The 22,069-nt window shown below is 41.6% G+C and overlaps 10 protein-coding genes across 10 annotated transcripts; 5 read left to right on the forward strand and 5 right to left on the reverse strand.

Annotated features, from left to right (window-relative positions):
* Nucleotides 1-1,281: 1,281 nt before the first annotated feature.
* On the forward strand, nucleotides 1,282-1,994 carry SS1G_12750 (predicted protein; the record flags this gene model as incomplete). The annotated part of the gene is made up of 3 exons (XM_001586125.1): nucleotides 1,282-1,380; nucleotides 1,612-1,726; nucleotides 1,879-1,994. 3 exons carry the CDS (start codon nucleotides 1,282-1,284, stop codon nucleotides 1,992-1,994), a joined length of 330 nt encoding a protein of 109 aa, XP_001586175.1.
* Nucleotides 1,995-3,767: 1,773 nt separating this feature from the next.
* Nucleotides 3,768-6,433, reverse strand: SS1G_12751 (conserved hypothetical protein; the record flags this gene model as incomplete). The annotated part of the gene is made up of 6 exons (XM_001586126.1): nucleotides 3,768-3,860; nucleotides 3,917-5,313; nucleotides 5,533-5,846; nucleotides 5,897-6,030; nucleotides 6,077-6,333; nucleotides 6,385-6,433. The coding sequence occupies 6 exons, from the start codon at nucleotides 6,431-6,433 to the stop codon at nucleotides 3,768-3,770; spliced, it is 2,244 nt and encodes a 747-aa protein (XP_001586176.1).
* A 501-nt stretch (nucleotides 6,434-6,934) lies between these two features.
* SS1G_12752 (hypothetical protein) lies at nucleotides 6,935-10,720 on the forward strand (the record flags this gene model as incomplete). The annotated part of the gene is made up of 2 exons (XM_001586127.1): nucleotides 6,935-7,060; nucleotides 7,115-10,720. 2 exons carry the CDS (start codon nucleotides 6,935-6,937, stop codon nucleotides 10,718-10,720), a joined length of 3,732 nt encoding a protein of 1,243 aa, XP_001586177.1.
* Nucleotides 10,721-11,350: 630 nt separating this feature from the next.
* Nucleotides 11,351-11,791, reverse strand: SS1G_12753 (predicted protein; the record flags this gene model as incomplete). Its single annotated transcript, XM_001586128.1, has 2 exons — nucleotides 11,351-11,444; nucleotides 11,730-11,791. 2 exons carry the CDS (start codon nucleotides 11,789-11,791, stop codon nucleotides 11,351-11,353), a joined length of 156 nt encoding a protein of 51 aa, XP_001586178.1.
* A 507-nt stretch (nucleotides 11,792-12,298) lies between these two features.
* Nucleotides 12,299-13,336, reverse strand: SS1G_12754 (predicted protein; the record flags this gene model as incomplete). Its single annotated transcript, XM_001586129.1, has 3 exons — nucleotides 12,299-12,490; nucleotides 12,551-12,888; nucleotides 12,958-13,336. The coding sequence occupies 3 exons, from the start codon at nucleotides 13,334-13,336 to the stop codon at nucleotides 12,299-12,301; spliced, it is 909 nt and encodes a 302-aa protein (XP_001586179.1).
* A 702-nt stretch (nucleotides 13,337-14,038) lies between these two features.
* SS1G_12755 (predicted protein) lies at nucleotides 14,039-15,916 on the reverse strand (the record flags this gene model as incomplete). The annotated part of the gene is made up of 1 exon (XM_001586130.1): nucleotides 14,039-15,916. One exon carries the CDS (start codon nucleotides 15,914-15,916, stop codon nucleotides 14,039-14,041), a length of 1,878 nt encoding a protein of 625 aa, XP_001586180.1.
* Nucleotides 15,917-16,904: 988 nt separating this feature from the next.
* SS1G_12756 (hypothetical protein) lies at nucleotides 16,905-17,698 on the forward strand (the record flags this gene model as incomplete). The annotated part of the gene is made up of 2 exons (XM_001586131.1): nucleotides 16,905-17,532; nucleotides 17,604-17,698. 2 exons carry the CDS (start codon nucleotides 16,905-16,907, stop codon nucleotides 17,696-17,698), a joined length of 723 nt encoding a protein of 240 aa, XP_001586181.1.
* A 229-nt stretch (nucleotides 17,699-17,927) lies between these two features.
* SS1G_12757 (hypothetical protein) lies at nucleotides 17,928-19,507 on the reverse strand (the record flags this gene model as incomplete). The annotated part of the gene is made up of 3 exons (XM_001586132.1): nucleotides 17,928-18,857; nucleotides 19,003-19,190; nucleotides 19,255-19,507. 3 exons carry the CDS (start codon nucleotides 19,505-19,507, stop codon nucleotides 17,928-17,930), a joined length of 1,371 nt encoding a protein of 456 aa, XP_001586182.1.
* Nucleotides 19,508-19,841: 334 nt separating this feature from the next.
* Nucleotides 19,842-20,372, forward strand: SS1G_12758 (hypothetical protein; the record flags this gene model as incomplete). Its single annotated transcript, XM_001586133.1, has 1 exon — nucleotides 19,842-20,372. The coding sequence occupies one exon, from the start codon at nucleotides 19,842-19,844 to the stop codon at nucleotides 20,370-20,372; it is 531 nt and encodes a 176-aa protein (XP_001586183.1).
* A 515-nt stretch (nucleotides 20,373-20,887) lies between these two features.
* SS1G_12759 (hypothetical protein) lies at nucleotides 20,888-22,050 on the forward strand (the record flags this gene model as incomplete). Its single annotated transcript, XM_001586134.1, has 2 exons — nucleotides 20,888-21,390; nucleotides 21,483-22,050. 2 exons carry the CDS (start codon nucleotides 20,888-20,890, stop codon nucleotides 22,048-22,050), a joined length of 1,071 nt encoding a protein of 356 aa, XP_001586184.1.
* Nucleotides 22,051-22,069: the final 19 nt, after the last annotated feature.

Here is a 22,069-nt window from a genome sequence, read left to right on the forward strand (position 1 = left end):
AGTAGTCTTATTTTAGATCATTACATATCATGGCAAATATAATTTATCGAAAGAGTAATGGGATCAAGGATAGCCAAAGACTTTCAACCTCACAGGCAAGCTTTTCAAACATCGATTTATCTCTCATCGAGCTGTATTGCACAAGTCTCATGGAGGTGAAGCACTTTCATACGCAGACTTGTCCTGATGAGTTACTACTATATCATCAAGTCCGTCTGAAACTTTAAGATGCTCGTAGATTAAATTTCTATGACGCATGACTTATATGGTCTAAATAACAATCTAGAGTTACCAGCCTCCAAGGTTCACAAAGGGGTAAATTTCCGAGTATAGTCTAATATTCAAGTAGATCGAATGTATCACACAAAGTCAGGATCCTAAACTCTTTGAATGTATTTGATATAAAGTGCTGAAGTAGGAGGTTCACAGTTCAATAAATACATGAGTCCAAGAGTTCTCCCGGATTATATTCTAGTCTTCGAAGGCAATATTAATTTCATCTTAAGATGCATAGCAGCATAGGCCGTATATCCACGCACCAGTAAGCACTTTGCAGCTACTACTTTTTCAAATTCAGAATAATCTTCATGTAGCATATGAAGATGGACATCATGGATATCTTCTTAGCCTGATCGCGGACTTGTACCAAAAGAGTCACCCGATGGACGAACAAATCGCACACCCAAACATACTCTTCGGACTTTAGCCACCAAATCTCAGCAGAGATCATCTGATTTTCAAACCTGAGTTGTAATACTGAATGGTCATATTAGGCCTACCTAGTAGGTATATATCACTTTGTCGTGCGATTGAATTCATCCATCGCGTGCACGTTAGAGTCTCAGCCATCATCCGACCACAGATTACTAGTAATCTGAATTTCTGTCCTAGAGGATGATGGATCGAATCCCTTGAATCCCTCGGATCCCTTTCATCCGCGTTGCTTTTTCTTACCAAATACTACATCTCAGCGTCGAGGCTTTAGTTGAAAAATAGCATATGTACGAGGCTATCACGTGAAACTCTCTCAATTTTTGATCTCGTCGCTCTCTCCAACTTCGCTGTAAGTAATGTAAACAATTGGCTGCCTAGTAGACTCAAGTATTTTCTCTTACTTCTTTCTTAGTTCTCCTTTTTCACTTCCCATTATTTCACCAACAACAATAACAACAACTTCTCCTTCTTCAACAACATCAACTACCACAAACGTTTTCCTCTTCCTCAAAAGATTTTAGGGCTTTACTGTCGCTCAAATCGTATGTTTCTCAATCGCACATCAGCATGTTTGCCCATAGCCTCATACTGACAATTACCTCAAAGGTTCGATCTGTCCAGCCAGCAAATACAAGCTACAAAAGCAACAACAATTTTTTCCCTATTGTAGGTTAGTTATATGATTCCTTTCCTGATTTCTGATCTCATTCTATTTCCCCTCTGTAATTACCGTTCAATACTCTGCTCTTTTTTTCCTTCTGCTATCATCTTTCTTATAATCCTTTGATTCGCTTTCCATTTACTTTTATTGATCTTAATATTAACTTTATATAGAAATCTCCGCAGATATAAATTAGAATCATCAAACAATATGATTTATATACTTATATCATATAGCATTCAAGTGCTGGAATCATGGCAACGCTAGCCACAGATCCGCCTGATGCCCAGGTAAAATTCATATTGTATCTTCATTTTCTTCGTTTAATCTGGTTTCCGAAGGCCGTCAACCGTTAGGCCGACACACTTCCGCCCAGTCTTTCTCGTTTTCGATTCGGGGTGTGGCATTCATGCTTTTGTGCAAGCTCAGATCCGGCCAAATCCGCCCAGATGGTAATACACTTCCTTCCGTATGAATTATAGTATTAACTTTCTATTTTTTAGACAGTCTCTCTGTAGTAGCTTCTCCAGCAGCAATAGCTGCCCGACTATCCGCCCAAGAGTCCTGCACCGCGCTACAACAGAGATGGTCAACGATGGGCTTGAGGATAAACGATTAGTGCCATTAGTTCTTAAGGCAATATGTTGACCTCCTGGGATCTTGGCAGCATATGCATATATATTGCATGATGCATATAAGGAGCAAACAAAACTCAAATTTTAATTCATTCTTTCCTTTTTGGTATACTGTTTGTTTGCTTTCAATATTTTGATTTCAAAGCACTTTAATTCCGAAGGCTGAATACCTAACCTGATTCCTTCATTTTTTGAATATATACTCGCAGCTTAACTGCTTAGCTAGAGAATCAATCAATTCAATCTGATGCTCTTTCTGGTCTCAAGAAACCCAATACAATAAGACTCCTGAAATGAGACTTCTTTGTGAACGTTCCCAAATACAATGCTAGGAAGGTCACTTCGATGCATCACATCGATTTTGTCTTCAAGAGCATACAAAGTAGTTTACTTTGGTGGACACCATGCTTCAATCTGCCTATTATGGCAAATGATGAATACCTCCGCAATTCGCCGCCAACACCCTTACTGCTCAGGAAGACGAGGCTCTGATCTGGGCTGAGGAACTGGAGATTGAGTGTGCCAATGCACTCGCCACCCAAGCTCCCTCCAACGAGTAAGAGGAGGAGCCGGCCCAGAGTCCGCCCGAAGGAAATGAAACTCCGTTGGCTGCCTCTCCCACCTAGTATCCCACTCGGGATTAACCGAGTTTATACAAAACATGAAGAGGAGTCTAGATTGAGTAAATTTTGGGAGCTTTCTCTTACACAAATCGTGGCTTGGTGTTTGTGATAACTTTCAATATCCCAATAGTTTTAATCTTTCTAAATAAATTCAACCTTTCAAATGAGACGAATCCTCCAAACAAAGTGAATCTCTCAAATGAATTGGATTCCTCGAACGAGGCGAACCTGTCAAACAAGTTGCGTCTTTCAAATAGAATTGTTGAGTAAGGACTGCGATGATGTGAAGGATGAGGTTATAAGAAATTACTTCAAAAGCTTCTCTAAAAACTAGCTATATCCAACAAATAAAAACATCCCATATTCAAAATATCCCCATCTATCCCACCACCATAGCGGATAAGTAATCATGACATAAAATCTATTCCTCAGCTGTACCAGAATAAAAAGCAAAGGATTATAAGATTAAGATCTCATTTTACTCCGAGTTATCTCTAGCTTATTCTTTTTCTGGATAACCTGATGTGACTACTAAATACCTATACCTATACCTATAACCATAAATTCCATAAGAATATTCCTTGTTTCTCCATTCTCCATTCTCCATTATGTTTTTAAGTAATAATAATACAGCAAACAAGCAAGCAAGCAAGGAGAAAAATCCTTTCTGCTTGTTTCCACACTATAGGATACTTATAGGATTGATTCGATTCATTAGTAAAGCAAAAATACTAGATGAGAGTCAGTAAGCGGGAAGATGTAAGATTAGGTAGATGGATATTTGATAGTCTAGACTGTAGAGTAGCAATGAAAGATTTTTGAATAGGTAATTATTGAGAATATCTGCAACTACCTACCTCGTAATCAATTCATTCCATGTAATATTTCCATCAGAATGATCAACCGTGATTTCAAAAATTCAAAAATTCATAAATTGTGATCGGATTACTGTCCAGACCATTGGATACATTTGGTGGATTTTTAACAGCTATCTAGGTAGTCAACTAATGCCCTCTTATAGCGGTATCTCATACAGCACATAAAATAAACGCCATATCAATATCCCTAACCCAATAAACGCCTCGACTACATGCATGCACATATTTAGATCTTGTCTCATCTCATTTGATAAAATTACTCCATTTCATATTCTTCATCTCTCGCCATGTGTGCTGCCTCTGACATGACGAATAATAATCTCGTTCCGTTACCAGCAGTTTGCCAAATCTAACAATAGTCAGTAAAAGTTCAGCAAAATAAATATATAGAAAGCCAGAACTTACATCAAGATCAGTGTATTCCAATACAGCATTTCTCCATTGATCCTCCGTGAATCCCTTGGCAATAACTCTCTCCTTGACCTTCTTCATACTCAACTCCATTCCCAAAGTCTCTTCGTCATCTTCATCATCCGCCTCTTCCGGTCGGCATTGACCAGCTTCAGCCAAAGCTCTAACCATGTTGTAAATTCTACTACTTGGACTTGAATCCTTTCTATATCCATCTTGATCAGCATACAAGCTCTCCTTCGATGCCTCGACAAGTCTAAGCGCTTCATCAACATCATCCTGAACGACTTCTTCACTGAAACGTAATCGAGCAAGAGCTTGTGATAGACGGAGGACACCAAGAAGGGTACGAGGAGATGTATGAGCAAATTGTTTCTTGTTTTTCTCGTCACGAGATTGTTGGTCGCGCATTCTGACGTAAGCTTTTACCATATACTCAGAGACGCTCGTTGGGACGGTTGGACGATAGGATCTAGCTTGAGCAACGTATTGACGGACTTCTTGTGGCGAGAAAACAACACCGTCAGTATCAGGATGTTTGTTGTTCATGTGAACGTAAGTGACGTGGCGAGCAAGGAGGGCATCATTATCTCTGGTAGGAGTATCAAGTATGAGAAATAGTACATCAAAACGAGAAAGTAAAGCTGCTGGAAGGTTGATGTTCTCGACCGGAGATATCCTGGGATTGTATCGGCCATACAGAGGATTAGCTGCTGCTAAAATGGAAGTTCTAGCATTCAGTGTCGTGGAAATTCCAGCCTTGGAAATAGAAATTGTTTGTTGTTCCATAACTTCGTGGATTGCTGTTCGATCGGTGTCATCCATCTTGTCAAATTCATCAATACAGCAGATACCATTATCAGCAAGTACCAATGCACCACCTTCCAAAATCATTTCATCAGTTACTGGATCCTTCATTACAGCAGCAGTAAGACCGACACCACTGCTTCCTCGACCGGTGGTGTAAACTCCTCTTGGTGCCACTTTAGTGATGTACTTGAGTAGTTGAGATTTGGCCACTCCCGGGTCACCCATCAAACAGATATTGATATCACCTCTAATTCGCATTCCATCACCCATAGTTTTAGTAACTCCACCGACCAATAACAAAAGTAATGCCTTCTTTACATCCAAGTGTCCGTAAATTTCAGGCGCGATAGATTTTGCAAGGTATTCGTAAACGTGACCAGAGGCTCTGTATTGCTCAATTCGCTTGAATACTCGGCTATCGATCGTTAAATCTTCGTAAGCCTTTTTGTGTTGAGTGACGTGTTGTGCCTCAAGATACGTATCGGTGAGAAGACCAGCTCTGATAGCTTTGAAACCAGTATATGGAGTAGGTAGGAAAATTCCTGCGATATCAACAACGTCTCCAGGATTTATACGTCGCACTAGAGCTCCATGGCAAAGAACAGTTAGCATTCGAGGAATATGACCAACTGGGACTTGTTCAGCCATTTCCTGAATTTTAATCTCTTGAAATGGCTGGAATTTTGAGGCTCGGGTGGAATGATGGAGTTGTCCTTTAGTTTGGTTGGTAGTACAATCAGGGGAAGGGCATTCAACTAATGGTCCAAAGGTCTTGGATCCAACGGGCTGAAATATCTCACAACCGCATCTATCACAAGTATATGCGTTGACTTCCACAGTTGGTTTGACATCCGAAACTCTTGTAGTAATACCTCTAACTGTAATAAGACAACCAAGATGTTCACCACGTACTTGTCGCACTGCCAAAGCCTTTTTTGAAATATCTCCAGAAGCGGTCAATGGCTTGAAATTCAGGGTATATCTTCTTGTAAGTTCGGCGGGAAAAAGTTCTGGCTCAACAGTTATATCGCTTTGCTCGGCAGCAGCACGGCGTAAAGCATTGTTTCGAGCTGTTCGCTGTGACATGAGAACATCAAGTACATCATCCTTGTAACTAAAATTCAATTAGCAGATAAACCACTGCAGGATTGAATCTCACCTTACTTGATTTCTCTTGTGGGTTGTGGCATCACTGCATCAACCGCCCTAGACAAGATATCCAAATAATGCTTCGCATTAGTTTCGATCGAATTGACTAGATTCAGAGGAGTTCCAGCTTCATCCAATAAATCATCATACTGCAATTGTTAGTATATTACGGAGGTGGAGAAACGGTCAATGTACTTTGGCTAGATCATCAAGCTCAATTGTGATTTCATCCTCGTATCTATCTGCGACCTTTTGCAGCAGGTCCATGTATTTGAGTTTGGGCACCTTTGCTTGAGCTCTATTTTGTCTCCTTAAGTTCTGGTCATCTTCATCATCCATCATATCGTATTCGTCACTGAAATCATCCTCATCAATATTCATGCCGCCCAAAGCATGGGTAATGTTCGTAGTCGGAGAAGTTTTGAAAGTGGATAAAAAGTCCTCAAAAGCCTCTAGAAATTAGGTTAGCAACATACAGATTCCTATAGTCAGTATGTTCCCACCTTGATGAGCTTCATAGTTGACAGGAGCCTTGTATTGAAGAAGCGCCATCTTGCGCAGAACCTCTTGTTAATACTAAAGAATTTGTAAAGAATGTGGAAAATGTTGCGCAAATATTTTCTTCAGTCGAAAGAAACTTCAACCGGGAAAGAGAGACAGGACAGAAAGCCAGTAATGGAGGAGTTATTATGGAGGGGTTGCGGCGCAAAGATTTACGAGGTTGAATTGAGGAACTTAGAACTTGGACCTCAAATCAAATCTCTAAATTGAACTTTACGCGCTGGTGTAGTAAAGCTCAATCCCCTTGTCAACGACTCGCGAATTTTCGTGTCTGTGGCTTTGTCTGTGGCTCCTTGTAGCTCCCTGTGGCTCCTGAACTGTGGCTTATAGCTCTGGCCCATGTAATCCAGTCCAATTTCAGATACCGAGGTGAACTTGAACTTGTGACGGTCAGTCGAATTCTTGCCGGATTCCAGCTATTAAAAACTTCCTGCCTCCTGTCTTTTGGTCGCGCATTTGGTTTAGGGATTTACATACATTATATCTTTAATTATGGCTTCAAATCTAAAAGGACGTGGTAGTCAAGCTACACCCGCAGAAATATCATTAATTCATCTAAAGAATTGCTTGGTTAACTTACCTTCATCATTATCTTCATTACTGGTTAACATCAATGCTGTACGTTACAAACCAATATTTCCTCGATAAATAATAATTGCTTACATTTGCTAGCTTGCACAAAATGTAATTGTAGAATTAAACTACCGACTCCCACCGCCGCAAGGCCCAAATCAAACGAATGGCGCTCCTATTCAACGATCCATCTTCGTGGGATGGACAGGTATGCAAAGCAAGCGCAAGCTTGCACCTATCGTAGGGAGAGACGGTATAAGTGGCGGTAGAGGATCTGGCAGAGAGCAAGAAGTTCAGGTTGTGGAGATAGATGCAACCTTTGCGCGAACATTGGGAATATCAGATGGACAAAAAGTTACAGCAAGCATACATGTTGATCCCCCTGTCGCCCATACTATTAATATTGAACCTTTGACGCCAGAAGATTGGGAAATTATAGAATTGCATGCTACTTTCCTCGAGCTCAATTTCATAAATCAAATCCGCGCATTACCCAATCCAAGCTTCACCGCGCCCAATGGACCCCAGCCATCTTCCCATCCTCTGACTTTGCACCTTTCGCCAACTTCCACAGCAAATATTATAGTCACCTCTCTCCTTCCTTCTCCGCCTTCAAACGTTGCCTTCGCGAAATTAGCACCCGACGCTGAGGTTATTGTGGCCCCAAAAACAAGGTCCAGGCCATCACGATCTTCTGGCGAAAATAGGAGTGTGTCATCAAGAAAGAGTGTTGGCGGTCGGAGCGCTTCTAGTACAGTACGCCGAAAGAGTGGACGAAGTGAAGAACCGAGACCGGCTATGTTTTACAGAGGAATCGACAGAGCACTTTGCGGGGAGTGGTTCGAGGAAGAGAAAGATTTGGACGATGGAAGATTGAAAATTTGGGTTGATGGAGATGTACTTCTTTCCAAGTCTTTAAAGGGGATTACTTGGGTCTGCGTCACTGTTATCAAGCCTGCCACTTTACAAGAACCGGTTGACCCTCAACGACAACAACAAGAAAACGAGAATACCGGTGTAGCCGGAAAGTCTGCATCGAAGGTGGTAGCTAGGTTAATGGCATGGGATGATCCACCAGATGGTAACCATGTGGCTCTATCCAGTTCACTTTGTGCCGCAATGGCGTGTGAAAACATGGTGGGGGGTGTGGTAAGACTTGAACCCGCTCCACCCCAAGCTTCGAAACCAACTTCTCAACCATCGTCTAAATCCGGTATCCCGTACATCAAGATATTTCCTTATACATCTACTACGGGAAAGGCGAGCGAAGGTCTTAAATTTGGCGGTGAATCAAAAGCCGAACGTGAAGAAGCTGCAAAAGCGATCATGAAAATGTACAGTAAAAATGGCTCTAATGATGGCATTTTTGAGGGGCCATTGACTGACGGCTTGGTACTCGGCAAGCCATTAGGTTCTGAGTGCCCGTCAAGCTGGGAAGGTGGAATGCTTCGTCTAGAACAAGCACAACCGGAGTCTGGAAAGCAACCTTGCAATTGGTTCCTTGGTTCTGAACGAAAATTCAGTCTCGAGGTTCAAGCCGCTATCCCAAGACCCTTAGCCCTGGCAACAAATGCGATTGAAGGTATTGATGCAGAAGCTCCTGTTCTTGTAGGTATCGATAACCTCATAGAACAACTACAATCACATCTTTCACACATGTCTTCGGTACTACTCACTGGTGCATTGGGAGCCGGCAAGACGTCAGTGGCGCGTCTCCTAGCACATCGCTTACGGCAAGATCGCATGTTTCATACAACGTATTTTTCATGTCGGAAACTTGTTACGGATGAGGCACGTGTCTCAACCATACGTGAAACATTTAATCGAATTTTTATGGGAGCCTCGTGGGGTGCAAGGATTGGTGGAAAGTCCATTGTGATATTGGATGATCTTGACAAGTTGTGTCCTGCGGAGACAGAGCTTGAAGTAGGCAACGATAATGCTCGAAGTAGGCTAATTAGTGAGGGTTTGGTTTCAATTGCCAGAGAATACTTGAAATGGGATAGTGGCGTTGTTCTACTTGCAACCGCCCAGGCAAAAGAGTCAGTCCACAATGTTATAATCGGTTGTCATGTTGTGCGAGAAATTGTCGCACTAAAAGCTCCGAACAAAGAAGGGCGGAGGAGAGTTATGGAAAAAGTTGCAATGCAGAATGCGATCACGGAGATTATCAAGAAACCAGTGGTATCTAGCAGCCGTCCAAGCACAGCAAATAATAGTCAAAGAGATAGTGAGAGCGATTGGATGGACGGCCCAAATATGGAAGGTTCAAGCAAACTGGAAGGCGATGGTTATATCATTGATCAAGATCTTGATTTCCTAGATCTAGCTGGCGAAACCGATGGTTACATGCCTGGAGACCTCGTCCTCCTGGTCGCACGAGCCAGGAGTGAAGCAATGATTCGGACAGTCTCGAGCTCGTTGAAAAACGCTGACAGTGGTTCTATTCGACTCAGTAGAGAAGACTTTGACAGTGCTCTAAAAGGATTTACACCAGCGTCCCTTCGAAATGTCACCTTACAAACTTCCACTACAACCTTTGACTCGATTGGAGGATTGCAAGAGACCCGGAAGATCCTACTTGAAACATTACAATACCCTACTACTTATGCGCCAATTTTTGCACAGTGCCCACTACGATTACGATCGGGACTCCTCTTGTATGGGTTCCCAGGTTGTGGTAAAACTCTCCTTGCAAGTGCAGTTGCAGGAGAGTGCGGTCTGAACTTCATTAGTGTCAAAGGACCTGAAATTCTCAACAAATACATTGGTGCATCTGAAAAGTCTGTTCGTGATCTCTTTGAGCGAGCCGAAGCTGCTAGACCTTGTGTACTGTTCTTTGATGAGTTCGATTCCATAGCTCCCAAGCGTGGTCATGACTCCACTGGTGTTACCGATCGAGTTGTCAATCAATTGTTAACACAAATGGACGGTGCTGAAGGTTTGTCTGGAGTGTATGTTCTTGCAGCTACTTCAAGACCAGATCTAATCGACCCTGCATTGCTTCGTCCAGGTCGTTTGGACAAGTCCCTTATATGCGACCTTCCGAATGTTGATGATCGTTTTGATATTCTCAAAGCACTAGGCAAGAAACTGAAATTATCTGAAGAAGTCCGAGACAGCCCCGAAGGGGGTCTCTTTGAGATCGCTTGTAGGACTGAGGGCTATTCCGGCGCAGATCTCCAGGCTTTGATATCCAACGCACAACTTGAAGCCATCCACGATGTACTTGGTGATCACGAAGAAATAGAAGTTGGTGGAAAACGCAACGCTGCTAAAACAAATGAGGCATCTAGTGGACCTAGGAGTTTTGTACAGTTTCGCTACGGTGAAGATGAAGATCGGGCGGAAGCCGAGACACGAGCAAAGGCTGGTAATAACCGCTCCAAACAGCTTGCTGAGAAAGCTGCCATCACCGCCAAGTTGGAGGAGATTAAAAAGGCAAAGAAGAGGGAGAAATTAAGAGCAAAAGGTATTGATCCAAATGAGGATAAAGGAGAACAAAAAGAAGTGAAGAGTCAACAAGAAGTCACTATTCTTTGGAAGCATCTAGTAAAGAGCTTGGAAGGTACAAGACCAAGTATTAGTGCAGATGAGAGAAGACGATTGCAGGGAATCTATAGGGAGTTTGTGGTGGGAAGGAGTGGAGATATGCCTAATGGACAGGGAGGAACGGAAGTTGGTGGTAGATCGAGTTTAATGTAGGGAGGATATGGTAGAAGTGGAAGAGGAATGAGGAGAAATAACATTCTTCTTTGTCTTTTCTTCGTAGTAATTTAGTACTGTAGAGGAGATTAATATATTTAATTTTATCAAGTTTGCTGTGTATACAGTTCTTAGATTCATTGCGACCTCATATTTCGTGGTTCTTTGGTGTAGGGTTGAGCACTGTATAGTATTGATATAAATAGATGAGGATGTGAAGATACGAGGTGCAGTTGCAAGTGCAAGTGCAAACAACAGCCTGGAAAAAGACAGAGTTGTGAATTTATTAACCCTATTCTGATGATTCGCGAAGATGGACTGAAGAATCTACCTACTTAGCACAAAAATCATTACGAGTAGTGTAGTGATGATTTGGACGTCGCACGTAGATAACATCCTCCTTCAGGCCAAATTTCGTTGGATTAGTGCTTCTAGTAGCTACTTAAATAGCTAAAGTAGACATTTTATTATATGCATCACATAAAACAGTTTCTCCAGATCAACCAGTTAAATGGTGAGCTAAACAGAGCAGTCTTCTAGTCCGTTAGAATTCTTCAACATAACTTCCAAATCTTTGAGTCATTTTGGGAAATGGAAAGGGGAATGAAAAAGTCTCGTGGCTATTGGTAATCAAGGTGCGGAGCTTTGATGACAAAGAAGAGCAGATAAGATGACTTTAATTTCTGGACTGAGTGGGAGCAGAATAAGATCGATGGGATGGTGGCTGGCAAAGAGCTCAGGTGTAGGATCCTGGTTTATTCAAAAGTAGTCAGGAAAGGGGCGGGAATCTGATGTTTTATACACCACCTCATCAATATATTACCTAATTTGCTTTTCCTGTCCAAGACATACTCAATATATAGTATGAAATCGTAATTAACCGTCCGGATTCATCTCTTAGCAATAGTAAATTTGTATAAATAGCCCCTCGACTCTGGCACATTTGTGTTGAGTCGGGTAGAAAAGCATGAAGGTCCTAGCAGACAATCGCCTTTGAAGTATTGATTACTTGATGGCAATTTTGAGATTTCGAAGTGGCTGGACTTGTGCGGTTTCTCTTTTATTATGCATAGTTGTTCAAGTGGATAATCGCCTGACCTTTCGATGTATCTCTAAATTTCATGTGAAAGCTTCGTGGTCTAAGTTCTATGGAGGAATCACGTTATGCAAAATGACAATGAATTAATTTCAAACCCACACTCTGTCTGTTTTCTCATTCTTCGATGAAGGAAGCCTTTGATAGTTTGAAGAGTTCAAAATTTGTGCGTCGTCTCGTTTTTATAATGATTCAACTTTTAATATTGTGCAGTTATGATAACTTCAAATCACATCCTCAGTATTTTATGGAAACATTGAACTGTTTTTTCTAATTTATTTTACTGTTCCTTCCTCTGAAAGTGCTATAGCTACGAAATTAACGGTGATATTATCATCCTTAAAGAATGTCACTCGGGTAATATGAAATATGGTAAAACAATGTATACAAAATCTTGTCTAAAAACACAGAAAATGCTACTATATATCCCATAAAATTGAAATTATTGTAACAATAACAGGACGATAAAATGCAGGCACTTCCTAAGCATCCGGAGCAACACTGTACAATATAGCACCATTTACCGCAAATTCTTCCACAACTTTTTGCCCACCATCCCTTGCTATCATCCAATCCGCGAATTTGTGGGCAATGGATATATTCTTTCCTCTTGCACCTACTAAGATATGCGCTGAATTCAATAAAGGATCATCTAGAGCATCTGTACTTGCTTTCTATGCACCACTTAGCTCAACACATTTCACATATTGAAGATTATTGAAATAGTAACATACAAAAATACTCATTTTCTCTCTAATCTCTCCATCAATACTCAACCATGTTCCTTTATCCGTGAGTGTATACTCGCCTAAAACACAAGCAGCCTTCAATGCAGCAAAGGGAAACTCTACATATCGATGGTACCAACTTGAATAAGGATGTGCCCATGGAGTTTGACCAATAGCTGTCCAAATAGCAGATTCTTTAATATTATTGGCTGACTTGTCGTATCGGGATAAGAATCTAATATTTGGATTCTCAATGCAAGCCATGAATAATAGAGAGAAGAGCTCATAGATTGTCGAGTTGTGCGTACCATCAAGAGGAAGACCAGCAGGATTTTCCTTAGGGCCTGCAAACTATCAGATGGGAAGAGAAAAACAAAAACAAAGTCGCATATCGTCATTTTCATATGACCTACCAACGAGCAACCAATGATCCCTCCAAGCATACTCTCTCCTTTCCGCAATTCCTTGCTTCATGGCCATTTCCTCGGCGACTTTATGATAAGTAATACTACAATCCGCAGCTCTACTTCCCAAATAGTTAAAGCTTGCTGATGTATCAGATAATAACCATGCTACACTAAATCGTGGACAGCCGGTCATCCTCATCTCAAACTCTATAAATGCGTTGGCGAGTGAGCGGAGAAGTCCTGATTGACCGGCACCTCCGGTTGCAATACGGAGGGCTATGGGTGGAGTGAATGGTGGATTAACATTGAAATCGGAGCCACTATAGATTTCAGCGGGAGTGATGTATGGTTCGGGAGATGTAATATCAATTTTTACTGATGCCATTTTTGGGCTGACATGAGAAGATGGAAGTCAAGCTGTGTTTGTTGGTTTAGATGAAATCGCAGGGTGATGCCCAAATAAGGTGGGTGAATATGAATGTGTAGCAATTGTATATTAAAGTACCGTGCGACAATCCAAAGATGAGGTAGTTAGAACACATGTAACTATGAATGTGTGTATAAATCTCCCAATGATCCATATCTTGACTTCTAGAAAAACAGCTAGACGTGGGGGTCAGGCGCGGGGTATATCCCACATTAGCGATCGCTTGCCACATATCCCAGTAGCACTTGCTATTTCTGGCATTTTATGCATGAAGTACATCCAATAATGCGCCGAGTACCAACATCACCGGTGGAATGCTGAAAGCCAGCTAATGTAAGCGTTATGCTATTTGGTTTACTCAGTGCTCTTAAAACCACCTTTCTCGTCGTCTAGTTAAGACTTTGAATGTTCCAAACAATGCCGAAATATATCACACCAGCCATGTACCAAATAATACATAATACCACAAAATGCCGCTTAGAACGCCCCTATCATGATTCCATCGATGGTCCATCATCCCATTAGAATTCACCCACATGCTAGAGTTCATACCCCGAACCCTTTGACCGTTGAGTAGTGTCTGCTTCGCCCTCTCCTTTTCTCGTTTTTTTCCTTTTAAACTCGAGCCTCCTAATTTCTCTACACCATCAATAACTACAATTATATATCATTTTCGATACTATGTTCAAGATGATTTCCCTGTGATACCTCATCGTTATTTCTTCCAATATCTATCGCTTCGATGGAAATAGAAAGATCACCAAGTCCATTAGCTCGTCTCGAAGCGATGTAATCATCAATGGGCCCATCTGAAACGAGTTTGGCAGGCTCCCATGATGGATCCCAATCTTCTTCCCAGTCGACAAAATACCATAGTTCCTGCTTATCATGGTTTTCATTCCATTCATACTTGTGATCCAGGATAGATTTCACAGACCACACCGGCGGTTCGTCTTTAAAAGCTTTTTCCGAGCCCCTCTCTTTGCTTTTATTTTCACTCCCACCTTTATCTTCTGCATTTGGTTCAGCTTCTGGGGAAGATTCGAGTCTTCTACTTCTGCTTCTGGAGCTACGCAGATTGAAGCTATTGCTTCCACGTCGTGCACTTGGGCTAGGGTCGGAGCTTGAGGCACGGTAATTCATGGCTAGTTGGACCCCTTTCTTCGAAGGCTCTTTGTAATCGGCATCCAAGTAGTCATCGGCACCTTTGTGAAGTCTTCTACTTTTAATTCGAGATTTTCCACTTGACCCTCTTTCTTGTTCCAAGGATGGCGAAGATTTGCGCTTGAGACTGGATGCTGGTTTGTGGTATTGGTTCGCTTCCACCTTCTTTGGAGTGTGGATTTGGGCGTCAGAATCGTCAAAGTAATCGACGATTTTCGATTGGGCTCTCTGACTTGTACGTTGAGATGTACGGTAAATGGGCTGTTTGCCATTTTCCGCCGATAGAATAGGTAAGTGCTGAAGGCTTGAAGGAGATTGATTCTGCATGATTAGAGTTCCTTCGACCCCTATGCTATTGTTCTCGTCGTAAGCACCAATTTTCGAATCCTTGTACGGATATGCGTTGACACTCATGCCCGGAAGAATTGGAGCTCGTTGGGAACGATTGTGGGGAGACTTTTGAAAAGATTTGTTCTTTTGAGGTGACTGAATAGGCGTCTTGTTCATTTTTCCATGACCTGAAGCTTTCATGACAGGACTCGAAGCTGCAGGGGAGGAATTCATAACGGAGGTAGATTCCTGGTTTGCCTCTTCGCTAAGTTGTTGATCCAACGCAAGATTCGTATCATCTTCTTCCTCTTCACTTCCTGAATTGGAAAATACATGCTCCAACATTGCTCTTGATGCTGTAGAAAAAGGCTGTGACAGAGATGGCTGGGATAAGGATGGTTGAGACAAAGATGGTTGGCGATGGTGCGAGTTAGTAGGCGAATTGACATGAACTTCCACTACTTTTCTAGGTCGTCCTGGTCGGCGCTTCTCGCCTATTACCTGGGGTGCTGGCTTAGGCATAGGTTTAAATACACTCGCCATAGATTTAGGAGGCCTTCCTCTTTTCCTCGGCATCCCAATTGCCTGATGCTGCTCAGCATCCTCCCCTTTGATAACATCACGTGACAACCCGGCCTTTTTTAATTCTCGCAACACTCTTGCCCTCTCTGCAGCTATCAAACGCGGCTGGAGTTCCTCGATGGCACGATTTTCTTCCGCCGTACTTCGTTCATGCTCCCAATTTTCCAGAGTATATTCTGATACATAATCGCGAATATTATCTGGATGTACAATAAGCTGATTATGTGGCTCCTTTTCGTAACCCACCAAGAAGTGGCTAGGGTCCTTTGGTTTTGGGTATGGAAAACAATCGAGAATAATTCCCTTTAAATCGTGAGGAGGAATGAGAGAAATTGGCTGAAGAGGCGGACCGCTATTTGGTTTATAGATCGGTCTTTCGTATACTTTGAAGTCAAAGGCCAATTTTGATTTTGGAAAGTCCCTATCTTCTCCGGTGAAGTCTGAATTATTTTCTGAAGACATCGGAAAGTTCAAGAACAGATCAAAGTTAATTCTTTAAATGGGACTCTGCTCTTTCTAGAAGGAAAACCGATTCTGATAAATAAAATGAAATCGTGTTGAATAAATTTGAAGTTGAGAATGTTTTAGAACTGAGATTAATCTAAATCTCGAATTAACGAAAATAATAATATATTTTCTTCCGCTTGGAGTTGTTTAATGAACTTCAATAGTTCAAATATAGAATTAAAAGAACATCTTAACATTATCTTCAAAATTTAATAATTAATAGTTTAAAAGTATTAAAAGAAGATATAAAAACGATTTTAAAATGATTTTATCTTAAAGGAAAAATCAAAGACTAAAAGAGATTTTTTCTTAAAAAAATAAAAAAACATTCTTGAAAGAAATAATTAATTAATCAATAAAACAATATTAATTAGTTTAAATCTAATAACAATCTAAATAAAGTTAAAAAAGTTATTTAAATATATTTAATTAATATTTAATTTTGAAAGTAATATTTATTGTTTATTTATTAATTGAATATCTTTTAAAACTATTAATTAAATTATTATATTCTTAAATAAATATCAATTGTTAGGTTCCAAATATTAAATTTATAATATTTATATTTTCTTTTAAATCAAATACTATTTTAATTTTATATTGAGAAAAAATAAATAAATAAATCAAATCTTTTCAAGTTTGTTTTGTTTTTTTTTAAAAAAATAACGCTTCTGAAGTTCCAGATAAATCGACCTCGGTTTGTTATTTTGTTTACTAATTATATTAGTTCGTTCTTTAGAAAATGTTTTAATTAAGATGGATCCTCAGAATGCCAAGCTCTGAACGCTAAGTCAAAAACTCGTAAAGTCTCGCCGCCCTAAGAAAAACAATAACCGGTTGGAACCCAACCATCGATGTCAAATACCAGGATTAACAAGCTCTTTTTTCGTCATCACATCAAAGAATCCCCAGAGCCCGCAACCCCAGCTCCCTCTCAATTAAAATGCTGTATTCAGCACCAACATTAAGATCAGCAGCAGCTAGCTGCCGCATACAACCATCAGCATTCACATCATGCACATATCAAACGGCCGCATCATCTACCCCTCTTCGCGCTCCAGATAATCAAAACCCAAGCTCGCGACGTCGAGTGCAGGTTCCTTCCTATAAACGCAATGTTACATTCAAACCTACCTCGCGCTCAGCATCCACAGCTAGCACATCTACCTCACCATCCAAATCCTCACAAACATCTAGCCCCGCGCAAACCGAAGTTCTAAACTGGAATACATTTTTCAAACTCCGCCGCACTCGTCGCTGGTTCCAGCTCGGTTCTTCCATTGGAACTGGATTCGGTGGTTTCGCAATCGGAGCGCAGATTCTCACACATACGGATATGGATGCGCTGGTGGGGCAAATTCCTTTGGATCCGTTTATTACATTGGGATTAGTGACGTTTGCGTGTGGTGGAGCGGGATGGTTAACAGGACCAATTTTGGGGACTGCGGCATTCAATCTTAAGAATAGGAAGTTTAGACAGCAGATGGATGTTAAGGAGAAGGAGTTTTATGCGAGAGTTAAGAAGTATAGAGTGGATCCTAGTGCGAGTTCGATGGCGAATCCGGTGCCCGGTAAGTTGGAATCGTGGTTTATGTGAAGGACAGGCGAACGTTTTTAGGATATGAGCTAATTGTTTTATTAGATTACTACGGTGAGAAAATCTCGAGTGTGGCTGGATATAGGCAATGGTTGAAGGACCAGAGAGCATTCAACAGGAAACGACAAACATATGTGTAAAAATTCAATTCAACTAGGGTCGGATAGGAAAATGGTGAAGGAATGGCAGGTTGTAATTGATATCATTTTCCTATGGCAAGCAAGGTCATAAAATTAGCAGGCAGTTGTACGATTTTGGCGTTCATCGAGCCACTCGTTGTAGTGTATCACATTATGCACTTTTCGCACACAATACCGATACCAAAATCTCTTTTCCAAAATTCATAATCTTGGTTCTACTATTTCCAGATTAGTATTCCGGCCAAGAACCATCTACTTGTTCTTTCCAAGATCGTAGGCCTCCCTTGATATCTCCAATGTATCTATCGCCTTTTTGATCCAAGCCCAAATCCTTCATCTTCTTCGTTACTATTTGAGAGTCATTGCCAAGTCTACAAACGACGTATATAGGAGTTTTCGGATTCAGATTTTCGGTGAGTGTTGATAGTGGGTGATCGCTACTCCCTTTGCTTCCTTGAAATGACGAGAAAGGTATATTGTATGACCCCTCAATGTTGCAGATATCAAACTGCACCTTCTCCCGAACATCAATCAACAAGTGTTCTTTCTCCTTCCTTATTGAATCGTAATCTCTCGCTTCTATCCTCTCTTCATCACTCAATAACTTGACGGGATGCGTCATACCACAGAATAGGACATAATCCATAGAACCCGAGCTCATTTGCTCGAGAGCCAACTGGGCCTCCTCTCCACAAGCGAAACAGTTTGATCTTCTACCTTTCAGTCGAACATTTCTGAATGGTGTAGATCCATTTGTGGAGAACAATAACATTGTGGTAGGATTCATTTTGGGAGTAGGACTTGTATTGTCATTTTCCCCAACAGCGGCCAATTTTCCAGACGCAATAAGTTTGATAGCTTCCAAAGCTTGTAGAACTCCCATTACGCCTACCACAGGTCCGATGATTCCTCCATCGCCACAGCTTGTTACGGCCTCTGGTGGAGGCGGCTTGGGAAAAACACAGCGGTAACATGAACCACCTGAGAGGTCACCGGGAGGTAAAGCAGGATTATTCAAGACAATTAGCTGTCCATCTGTTCGGAGTGCGGAGGCGGAAACGAGGGGCTTTTGGAGGAGAACACAGATATCTGAGATGAGATACCGGGATGTTGGATGATCTGTACAGTCGAGAACTATGTCATAATCTTTGACTATACCCTGTGCATTTTGAGGCGTGAGATGCACTGGATAGATATTCGTCTTTATGTTTGGATTGAGTCTAGAAAATTGTCAACATGGACGCCCATAAATATGTTCAAAGGTGTATCCATCCATACCCAGATATGTATTTAGCAATACTAACAGCCTTATTAACACCCACTCGATCTGTGCTATGTAATATCTGACGATGTAAATTGGATTCTTCTACAATATCTCCATCGACAATTCCAATAGTACCAACTCCTGCGCCGGCAATATATGCAGCAGCCGGGCATCCCAAACCTCCGGCTCCAACTAGGAGAATAGAAGCGGATTTAAGTCGTAATTGTCCTAAATCATATTCAGCAAAGTATTCACAAGATAAAAATATATTTTCGAAAAGATAAACACTAACCCTTAATGCCAATATCAGGCACAATCATCTGTCTTCCATATCGTTTGTATTCCTCCAAACTCATAGGCCATTTATTCTCAATATGAGTCACGGGATCATCTTTTTCTGATGCCGAGGTTTTAGCTTCAAGATTTTTTGAGTTGGTATCTTTTTCTTCGAGACTCAAAAGTTGAAGTTTTAGTTGGGCAAGCTCAGCCTCGGTATCAGCTATTTGACGTCGTAAAGACTTCGCTTTTTCTTCTGCGCAGTCCATTTTATTTTGGTGGTTGTGAATTTCAATGTTTTAAGGTTATGGAAGTCGCATAAAAATACTAGGTAGGTTAATACCTTAGTTCTAGGACAACTTTTTTATTCGCTAAGTTAGACCTTTGAGCTTTCAATTGCGCCTGTGAACTTTTTTACCTCTAAAGTTTTTACATCCTCCATAATTTTAAATCTATTACGTTCTTCAATATCTGAAATATCTAACATATACTCACATTGAAAGACGTAGTAATCATGGTACGGCGAAGGATTGATCCTCCCTTTTCGTATTACAAAACTAACTATTTTTCCAGGCGCCCACCGCACCCAAAAAGCGAAATTCTATGCGCGCAAAAGCTTCCCAAGCAGGCTCAAGTGTCTACGTTCCTCCTCAGCATCGTGAGGGCGCCATCATATCTGATTCATTCATCGAGTCCAAAAAAGATAAACGAACAATTAAACATTCTGCCTTCGTTAATCGTATTGAAAAAGCCAATTCCAAACCCCTCAAGCGCAGACGCCCAAACAAGAAATTGGTTACCACATTAGAGAGTCTCGCAGATGCATTGCCTGATTTTGAAGGCGAGGGTCTGGAGAAGATCAGTAGGGGAGAGAGTGGAAAGATAAAGCAAAAGAGTTTGAAAAGTCGACCTGGAGCAACGAAGAAGAGAGAGAAGTTGGAGGCCATGGAGAGGGAGAGATTTGGAAAGAATATGGCACAATTGGTTGGAGTTGCGGAGGAGAAGCCTAAGGATGGCAGTGCCGTGGATGGTCAAGCAGTGCCAGCTGTCTCAGGAACTGCGAGTAGATGGGCTGCGTTGAGAGGGTTTATTTCGCAAACCATGGAGCAGAAAGAGGAGTTCAAAAAGGCTTAAAAGACTTTTCACGACAGCGACAAGAACATGTTTTTCTGTTTTAAGATACCCAATTGCCACGATATGGTACGTCTTATTGTTTTTTAACCTTTACCAATCTACGGAGTACAGTTATTTCCACATAAGAAGGGCCATGGATACGTTTCATGCAGCTTGGCAAAGTAATATGTAGCATTCGAGTGGGTGAAAAGGTCCGGTATCAAGAATGGCGTATTATGCAGATTCAAATGATGACACTGCCGATGCTGCTGCAAAACATTGGAAACACACTATTTTCCTCAATAGCACCACGAAAACTAGATACTCAAACCTCTTCTGACAAAGAGAAGCAACAGTGTCTACCAGAAGCCGCCGGGAAACCCGCTCAGCTCCCTATGATGGGTAATCACGTGAAACAACTTCCCCGCCAGCCTCCTGACGTCACCTCCTATATACAATATCATATTAAGTGCTACGTCCTTCATGTTCCTGTGGTCAATAGGACTCACAACTTTTGAAATAATTCAATTCGCACCATGACAACATCTCCGGAACCTCTCGCTCAAATACCAGCTTCATTCGCAACTGTCTCAGTTGGCACATCTTCCACCCCTCTCTCCTCCAAACTATCCGCCATATCCTCAGCAGGCTTCACAGCCATTGAACTCGGGTTTCCCGATCTACTCTCTTTTGCATCTATCTTTCACAAAAGAGAAATAAAAGAAAATGACTACGATTCATTATGTTCAGCTGGAACAGAAGTCAAAAAGCTATGCGAGAAAAACAAATTGGAAATATTGATGCTACAACCATTTTCGAATTTTGAGGGTTGGCCGAAGGGCTCAGATGAGAGGAAAGATGCTTTCGAAAAGGCAAAGGGCTGGATTCGAATCATGGAAGCTGTGGGTACGGATATGTTGCAAGTGGGAAGTTCGGATTCACCGGACATATCGTCGGATTTCAATGTTTTGGCGGCGGATTTGAGGGAATTGGCTGATATGCTTGCGGAACATAATTATCGTCTTGCTTATGAGAATTGGTAATTTGACCCTCCCACCCCCTTTCCATGTAGTCCTTTACCCTCCCTTCACCATTCTTCATAAACTCAATCCTAACACCCCGTCCTTATAGGTGCTGGGCGACGCACGCCCCAACTTGGTGCGAAGTCTGGCAAATAGTCCAACTCGTCGACCGTCCCAACATCGGTCTCTGTCTCGACACATTCCAAACCGCCGGCGGCGAATACGGCGACCCATCCACACCCACAGGCCTCATATCCCATCTAGGAACCCAGGAAGAACTACACACGAACTTTACTCAATCCCTCCACTCACTCACTACCACCATCCCCCCAGAAAAAATATACCTCCTCCAAATCTCAGATGCTTATAAGCAACCAGTTCCCATCCCCGAAACCCCACGGGAAAAAGAAAAGGAGGAATTGAGAGCGAGGGGCAAATGGTCCCATGATTTTAGACCATATCCATTTAATGGGGGTTACCTACCCATTGTAGAAGTTGCGAGAGCAGTGCTAGGAACGGGATTTAGAGGTTGGTTTAGCATGGAGGTTTTTGATGGTGGACCGGATGGAAAGTGGAAGGGGGTGGAGAATATGGATTTAGAGGCATTTTGTAAGGGTGCTATGGAGGGACATAGGAAGTTATTGGAGGAATGTGGGAACACGTCTGCGTTAGTATAGAAGGTTTCGGGTTGATGAG

This window comes from Sclerotinia sclerotiorum, genomic scaffold (assembly GCF_000146945.2).
Source record: "Sclerotinia sclerotiorum 1980 UF-70 scaffold_22 genomic scaffold, whole genome shotgun sequence".
Classification (NCBI taxonomy): Eukaryota; Fungi; Ascomycota; class Leotiomycetes; order Helotiales; family Sclerotiniaceae; genus Sclerotinia; species Sclerotinia sclerotiorum.